At 39.3% G+C, this 9,005-nt stretch overlaps 1 protein-coding gene across 1 annotated transcript; it reads left to right on the forward strand.

The window, feature by feature from the left end:
- Positions 1-6,445: 6,445 nt before the first annotated feature.
- LOC123462050 (igE-binding protein-like) lies at positions 6,446-7,564 on the forward strand (the record flags this gene model as incomplete). Its single annotated transcript, XM_045153855.1, has 1 exon — positions 6,446-7,564. A coding segment is annotated over one exon (1,083 nt), but the record flags the coding sequence as incomplete, so codon positions are not given.
- Positions 7,565-9,005: the final 1,441 nt, after the last annotated feature.

Genomic DNA, 9,005 nt, shown 5'->3' on the forward strand with positions numbered 1-9,005 from the left:
TCATTGTCAAAGCTATTGTACTCGTCTGTTAAATCAGAGTTATTAGAGCTACTATAAGTACTACACAAATGAGAGGTTTTATACAAAAATTGAGTTTACACAAATGTGCTGGGAGATGAGCAAATAAAGGTCTAAAAGGGAGAAATAAGAGGATCATAGAAAATAATCATTAACCATGGCAAGCAAAGTGCTAGATCACGTAGGTAGGAAGGAAAGACTGGAAACTTCAGCAATTGTACATATTCTATGGACTCCTTTCTGCTATGGAAACTTCACCACTGGTAAGCTGCTACCTCAGAGCAGCTCTAGCACCTTTGTAGACCTGGTTCTAAGTGTCTCATGGAGGCAGGCATGGGACATAGGCTCAATGATGAATGATAGACCCAACAGTCAGGAAATGAGCTGTTTCAAAGTATGAACAGAGGATAACATCCTGGGTACTATCATATCTCCCTGTGGCTGTCCGTCATCTGCATCCCTCTATTCCAGGATGGTGCAGCATCCCTTTCCACATTTCATATGCACTCCTATTGACTCACAGGAATCTAGAACCACATAGAAGAGGTGGCTTAGTTAAAGGTAGTTTCCAATCCTGGACAGATGTAGGAGTGGCAAGTTTGATCCTATGAAAGATACAATCAAAAATAAATAAGTCTAAGGCTGGAGGGATGGCTTAGCAATTAAGGAATTTGCTTGCAAAGCCAAAAGACCCAGGTTAAATTCTCCATGACCCACATTAGCCAGATGCACAAGAGGACACACAAATCTGGAGTTTGCTTACAGTGGCTAGAGGCCCTGGCATGCCCATTCTCTCTCTCTCTCTCTCTCTCCCCCTCCCTCTTTCTCAGACAAATAAATAAATATTATTTAAAAAAACAAATAAGTCTAAAAATGATATATGAGAATAAAATAAATTTTAAAGAGTAGCAAGCATAATTCCTATATAACAAAAAAAGAACTTAAAATCAAAATCTTATAAGACAAATTAAGTGTTTATAAAAGAAAAATAGATTAAGAAAAATATTAACATATGTATGTTACTAACACATGTATATATACATATAGGATACATATATGAAGATACATATATACACACATGCTATATATAAAACTATGTATATTTATATATACATGTCTATATAATGTATACATATATTATATATTATATATATAGATATAGAGTAATCCCCAGCACTACCTTCTCCCTCCCCAAAAAATTTATGTGTAGAAAAAGGACCCCTCATCTCCTATGTGTAAGAATGTAAATTAATACATCCATTATGAAAAACAATATGGGAACTTCCTCAGAGAACTTGAAATAGAATTACCATATCCCACTAATAGTATATATCCAAAAGTAATGAAACATCAACAAATATGTGAATATGGTGTAGGGGCACATACTCATAATCCCAGCAATGAACCATTCAGGAGATTAAAGAGGGACGATCAAAACTTAAAGGCCAGCCTGAGCTGCACAACAAGTTCTAGGCCTGCTGCGACTACATAGAAAAACTCTGTCTCAAAGCCAAACAAAAACTGGACACCTAAACTTTTATGTTCATGTTCATGGCAGCACTATTCATAACTGCCAAGATATGGAATCAACCTAGGAATCTACTGATAGATAAATGCAGAAAGAAAATGTGCTAAATACACACAATAAAATATCATTAAGCCATAAGAAAATGAAATCCTGTCATTTACAATAATATTGATGGAGCTAGAGGATATAAGGCTAAGTATATGTCAGTCACAGAAAGTCAAACAAATACCACATGTTCTTATTAAGAAGTAAAAACTGGACTTCCAGTTAAGATGGTGGCATAGGAACCATGCCAAAGCAGCCTAGGAGAGAAAACGCTGGAAAAAAAAAAAAAACAGCATACTACACTCTTTTATTAAAAAGTGAGGTGTATAAGAAATTACCATCAGCAACAGAGAAGTATGAGAGATCCAGAGCATCTAGAGCCCGCATAGGCAGGCAGAAGTGGCTCCAGCAGCAGCAGCACCAGGTCTGCAGTGGCAGCAGGTCCGCGGGGCCACAGCTGCAAGGCTCAGCTTGAGCTGCAGGAAAGCCAGGTGAGGGGATTTTCCACTCACTCTGGAGCTCCTTGAAAAGTCAAGAAACATGAAGGGAGGAACTCAGCAGCCAACAGAGGAACTTATCACGAGGTAGAGGAACACATAGACCAGCGCAGGAGAACTTTGGCCACCATCCACAGCCTCCCCTTCCTACCACAAGTACAAGCACTAGTAAGCACCAGAGACCTGGGGAAGGGAGATCACAGCACCCAGCACCAGTGACCAGCGCAGCTATCCAGCAACCCAGTGCACCAAAGAGGGACCCAAGCAGGAGTCCAGCATAACTGAGATCAAAATCATCCCAAACGGTAACTGGGATTATACCAGGTCAGTACCTACCAAATAAGCCTGGTATATAAGCTTGAATCAGAAGTACTAATTGGACCTTCATATCAGGATAAATTATATGTTAAATCTGATGGATTGTCAGATTTGCCATACTTAAATAAGCTATATTTTGGGGTTGTTATTTGTTGCTTCCTGATTTATAGTGGCTTTGTTTTCTCTTCTATTGTTCATTAGGGAAGGGTCTCACTTGGTCGCAAGCTGACTTGGAACCCTCAACAGACCAGAAATCTTAACCTCCTAGTTGACAGTATTAAGTGTGTGGGGCAAAACATACCCTAAGGGACTGTGACTTAGTTAGAGGATCTGGTTGTCATAATACCTGCTCTTGCATAAATTCTCTGTGCTGTTTTTCATTGAATGTGTAGATTGTTTAGTTAAATTTTAGAATATGTCTGAATTTTCTTCCACTAAGCCTACTTGAATACTCTCATATCAGGCAAACACAATATCAAGGGTCATTTTTGTAGATACTCTGAGTCTTAAGAGCCACATCTAGCACCATAACCTCCTGCCCTAAAGATATATAACATCAAATTGTTTGATACATCTAATAATACTGCAGCCAACTAGAAAATCCAAGCATTAAATTAATCTAAGTTGCAAAAATACATACATTATAACATAAGAAACACCAAAATATCAAGATAACATAAATCCACCAAAAAGTATTAATGCATCAGAAATGACCTCCAGTGAGAATGAATTAGAGGAAATGGCTAGAAAGATTTCAAAAGGATGATTATAAATATGCTCAAAGAAGTTAAAGAGGAAATCAAAGGGATCAAAGAAGACATGAGAAACAAACTTAATGAAATAAAGAGGTCAATACAAGACATAAATAAGGAAATAGAAATAATAAAGAAAAACCAGTCAGAATTACTAGCAATGAAGAACACAGTCAATGAACTAAAAAACTCTGTAGAAAATTTTACCAATAGAATGGATAAAGAAGAGGACAGAATATCTAAACTATAAGACTGGGTGGCAGATCAATTACAATCCAACAAAGAGAAAGACAAACTAATAGGAAAGTAGGAATGGGAATTTCAAGATATTGGAGACACTATAAAAAGATCAAAAATAAGAATTCAGGGTATAGTACAAGGAGAATTTCAATCAAAAGGCATAGCAGATGCTTTCAACAAAGTCATAGAAGAAAACGTCCCCAAAATTGGGAAAGAGAGGCCAATGCAGATACAGAAAGCACCAAACAGACAAAACCTGGGAAGAAACTCTCCTTGCCATGTTATAATTAAACTACCAAACATACAAACCAAAGAAAATATATTGAAAGCAGTTAGAGGGAGAAACCAAGTTACATACAAAGGCAAGCCCATCAGGATCACAAGAGATTACTCAATACAAACTTTAAAAGCCAGATGGGCTTACAGTGATGTATGCCAACTTATGAAATATAACAACTGTCAACCAAAGTTACATTATCTTGCAAAGCTACCCATTCAAATAGACAGAGAAATAAGGATATTCCACAACAAAAGCAGGATAAAGGAATATTTGAAGACAAAACCAACTCTACAGAAAATACTTGAATGAATCCTCAATGCTGAAGAGAAAGAAAAGCACACATATAAGGAACCTGGAAAAAATAACCGTATTCAGATACTACATAATACAAGAGATCAAAGATAAAACATGAAGAACTATAAAAAAGAAAAATGGCAAAAAACCCACACAACTTTCAATAATATCTCTTAATATCAACAGCCTCAATGCCCCAACCAAAAGACATAGGCTTGAAGATTGTGTTAAACACCAGGGTCCTTCAATTTGTTGCCTCCAAGAAACTTACCTTTCTACAAAGGATGGACACTATCTTAGGGTGAAAGGATGAAAAACGGTGTTTCAAGCAAATGAGCCTAGAAAACAAGCAGGGGTTGCTATCCTAATATCTGACAAGGTAAACTTCAGTTCAACATTAGTTAGGAAAGATAAGGAAGGTCGTTTTATGTTGATGAAAGGCACACTATACAGGAGGACATTACAATCCTATACATATATGCACCTAACATGAAGGCTCCCAAATTCATCAAACAAATGCTATTAGAACTAAGGCCACAGATAACACCAAACACAGTTGTAGTGGGTGACTTCAACACCCCACTTTCATCAATTGACAGGTCATCCTGGAAAAAAGCAACCAGAGAAGCATCTGAATTAAATGAGGTCATAGAACAAATGGACCTAACAAATATACACAGAACATTTCATCCAAATGCTGCAGAATATACATTCTTTTTAGCGGCACATGGAACATTCTCTAAAATAGACCATATATTATGACACAAAGCAAATCTTAACAAATACAGGAAAATTGAAATAATTCCTTGCATTCTATCTGACCACAATGGAATCAAACTACAAATCAATAGCAAGAAAGGTTATAGAGCATATACAAAATCATGGAAACTAAACAGTACACTACTAAATGATGAATGGGTCAATGAAGAAATTAAGAAGGAGATCAAAAAATGGAAAATGGATGGATCTCAAAAGGATTATACTAAGTGAGGTAACCCAGACCCAGAAAGCCAAATATCACATGTTCTCTCTCATATGTGGATCCTAGATACAGATGATTGGACTTCTATATGAGTAGGAAGAAAATTCAGTAGCAAAGGCTAGTAAGTTAGAAAAAAAGATATAAAAGGAAGGAAAGTGGAAGGGAGGGGGGTACTTTATATGATGGTATTATATTTATGTAAGTAGAAGAATAGATTAATGGAGGTGAAAAGGCCCAAATTGGGGTCAGGGGAAGAGATTGAGTAAAGGAAAGGTGGAGGGAGGGCTGATCAAAATCTAAGAGGATTTAAATAAATCATATGGAAACCTACTTTTTTGGACAATAGAACACTCAGGAGCTATAGATTGTTACTAGAAAATTTTCAGTGCCAGGAATGGGATACCTTCCAGTGAGGTGTTGGCCAGGGAGGTCCCTGATACCCCCACAACATTACAGGCTGTTAGGAGCCGTGCAGACGCTATTACAAGCTGGCGCCGGTTTCTGGCCTCTTATTGGTCACAGCTGGTGTAAATTTAGCACAGTGCGCATGCTCCAACCCGTTGCGGGCCGATGCTAATGAGGCATCCAGAAAGTAACCAATCACTGGTGGCCACATATCCTCAGTTGACCAATCATTTGTGGGTAAGCGGCCTAAAACCCTATATAAACAGTTGCCTTTCGTGGTTCTGGGTCTTCGCGTCTTAGCATCTAGCAGTTTGGCAGTCCCCAATAAAGTGTGTTCAGAAGAATCCTGATTGTGGCGTCCTCCTTGCTGGCGAGGCGGGCGTGACAAGTGGTGCCGAAACCCCGGGAATTGAAGAACATCTTGCACCAGCGAAGACCCCTGTTTTAAGGAGGATTCAGAACTGACACACGGGACGGACGGATCCGGACTTTTTTCTGAGAGGTATGCTGCCCTGGGAGGTTGATGCTATTGTTGTGATTTTCTTCTTGCCCTGTGTGCTCATTAAAGTGAAAGAGGGCCAGAGGACTTTAGCGGAACATCAGGACAGTATGTCAGAAACAGAAAAAAGGGAACAAAAAGGAAAACAGAATAAAAGGAAGGAACAAAATGTAATGAAGGTTAATGGTAAAAAGAAAACTAAGGTTAATGGTAAAAAGAAAACTAAGGTTAAAGATTTAGAAGGTAATAAAAGGAAGGAACAAAATGTAATGAAGGTTAATGATAAAAAGGAAACTAAGGTTAAAGATTTGGAAGGTAATGATTTGTATCCTTTATTAAGTGAATTCAAACATTTACATGTGGCAAGCTCATCAAGTTCTGAGACTGCTTCTGTAAGATCTTTTGAATCTTCAGATAGCGAAGGGGAGTTGGACTTGTATGATGAGGCTCTGTTAGAGGAGGAAGCTGACAGGCATCAGGCTGAGAGATATCGCCCTGACCCACCTGTTGTGCCTTCTGCCCCACCTTTAACAAATAGGGAAGTACTGAGATACATGGAGGGAACTTCTTTCTGCAAGCCAAAAGAAATAAGAAAAATTCAACAAATATTTCCAGTGTTTGACGATCCAGCTCAGGGCCGACATCATGAGCCCATAGGACATAAACAGTTAAAAGATCTTGCAGAGTCAGTTAGGACATATGGGACTAATGCCTCCTTTACTCAGGCTCAGGTAGAGAGGCTCACTGCTTATGCAATGACTCCTGCAGATTGGTATAATACAGTGAAAGCCTGCTTAACAATGGGACAATATCTTGATTGGAAATCTATCTATCAAGATGCCTGTGCCGCTCAGGCTAGACAAAATGCTGCTAATGGTCAGCCATTTTGGACTTATGAAATGTTGACTGGCCAGGGACAATGGACGGTTAATCAGACGGCCTACCCTGTGGAGGTATATGGACAGATTAACCAGATAGCTGTACGAGCATGGAAAAGCCTGCCCAATAAAGGAGAAGTTACTGGCAACTTAACAAAAATAGTTCAAGGCATAAATGAACCTTTTTCGGATTTTGTGGCAAGAATAATGGAGGCTGCAGGTAGAATTTTTGGAGACCCTGATACTGCTATGCCCCTTATAGAACAGCTTGTTTATGAGCAATGTACAAAGGAGTGTAGAAATGCTATTACACCATGGAAAGGAAAAGGGCTTAATGCCTGGATGAAAGCATGCAGAGAGATAGGAGGTCCTTTGTCTAATGCGGGGATAGCAGCAGCTGTCCTTGCTGCAAAGAGGATTAGAGACATTACTTGCTATAATTGTGGGAAAAGAGGACACATAAAAAGGCAGTGTAAGAGTCAGATTCCAGGAAGTCAAGACAGAGTTAATGTACAGAAGAAAGTTCCTGGGATGTGTCCACGTTGTGGGAAGGGTAAACATTGGGCCAATGAGTGTAGGTTAGTTAAAGATATTAAGGGGAGAGTGCTCACAAATGATTCTAATAGCCAGCCAAAAAACGGACAGAGGGGCCCTCGACCCCAGGGCCCTCAAATGTATGGGGCCATGAATGTCGAGCCACCCAAGGTATCCATGAGGCCACCGGGGAGCCACGGAGAGCCACTCTGGGTTCCGCAGGGTTGGACCTCTGTGCCACCACCCGAGCAGTATTAACACCACAAATGGGTTGTCAACCAATCCCCTCTGATTTTAAAGGACCCCTGCCCTCTGATACAGTAGGCTTGGTGCTAGGACGTTCATCTTCAGCTCTGAAAGGCTTAATTGTTCACCCTGGAGTTATAGATGAGGATTATGAAGGACAAGTAAAAATTCTGTGCTCTTCCCCTAGAGGGATATCTTCTATTTCCTGTGGGGATTGTATTGCTCAGCTTTTAGTATTGCCTAGCCTACATGGCTTGTTCCCTTATAAAAAGGATATTAGAGGAACAAAAGGTCTTGGATCCTCCAGAGGAGGATGTGCCTATGTCTCACTGGATCTGGATGAAAGACCAACCTTGGAGTTAATTATTCAAGGAAAAATTTTCTCTGGTATTTTAGATACGGGAGCAGATACTAGTATTATCTCCACCAAATGGTGGCCTTCTAATTGGCCTGTCAATCAGTCTTCACAAACTCTACAAGGGTTGGGATATGAGTCTTCTCCTAGTATAAGTGCTCAGGCTTTAAGATGGAGGGATCATGAAGGACGTGCGGGAGAATTCATACCATATGTACTCCCTTTACCAGTAAATTTGTGGGGACGAGATATTTTACATCAGATGAAGTTTAAATTGACTAATGATTACTCTAATCAGAGTCAACAAATTATGAGAGATATGGGGTGTGTTCCAGAAAAAGGATTAGGAAAAATGTCACAAGGAAGTCCAGAGCCTGTGACTGGTACTCAAAAATTAGATCGAAAAGGACTGGGTTTTTCCTAGGGGCCATTGAGGATGCTTTGCCCATACCCTGGGTGACGGAGGCACCTGTGTGGGTACCCCAATGGCCTCTCACCTCCGAGAAATTAAGAGCAGCAAAAGAACTTGTGCAGGAACAATTAGAGCAGGGACATTTAGAATCCTCACAATCACCCTGGAATACTCCTATTTTTGTGATCAAGAAAAAGTCAGGAAAATGGAGACTTTTACATGACCTGAGAGCTATTAATACTCAAATGCAAATTATGGGACCTATACAAAAAGGCCTGCCTTTATTGTCAGTGCTGCCAAAACATTGGGAACTTATTATAGTGGATATTAAAGACTGTTTTTTCTCCATCCCTTTGCATCAGAGTGATAGACAAAGATTTGCCTTTACTTTACCATCTGTCAATCATGAGGAACCTGATGCTAGATATCAGTGGAAGGTCCTGCCACAAGGCATGGCCAATAGCCCAACTATCTGTCAATTATTTGTTTCTCATGTCATTAAGCCAATAAGACAACAATTTCCAAAAATAAAAATTTGCCATTACATGGATGATATTTTATTATGTGGGCAATCTGAAGAGGACCTAAAAGTAGCTTATTCGAGATTAAATGAATCTTTAAAATTAAAAGGTTTAATAATTGCTCCTGAAAAGGTACAAGAAGGAGTAATAGGTAGTTTCTTAGGTACAAAAATATATCCTGATAAAATTACCCCTCAAAAG

The sequence above is a fragment of the Jaculus jaculus genome, chromosome 7, assembly GCF_020740685.1.
Source record: "Jaculus jaculus isolate mJacJac1 chromosome 7, mJacJac1.mat.Y.cur, whole genome shotgun sequence".
Classification (NCBI taxonomy): domain Eukaryota; kingdom Metazoa; phylum Chordata; class Mammalia; order Rodentia; family Dipodidae; genus Jaculus; species Jaculus jaculus.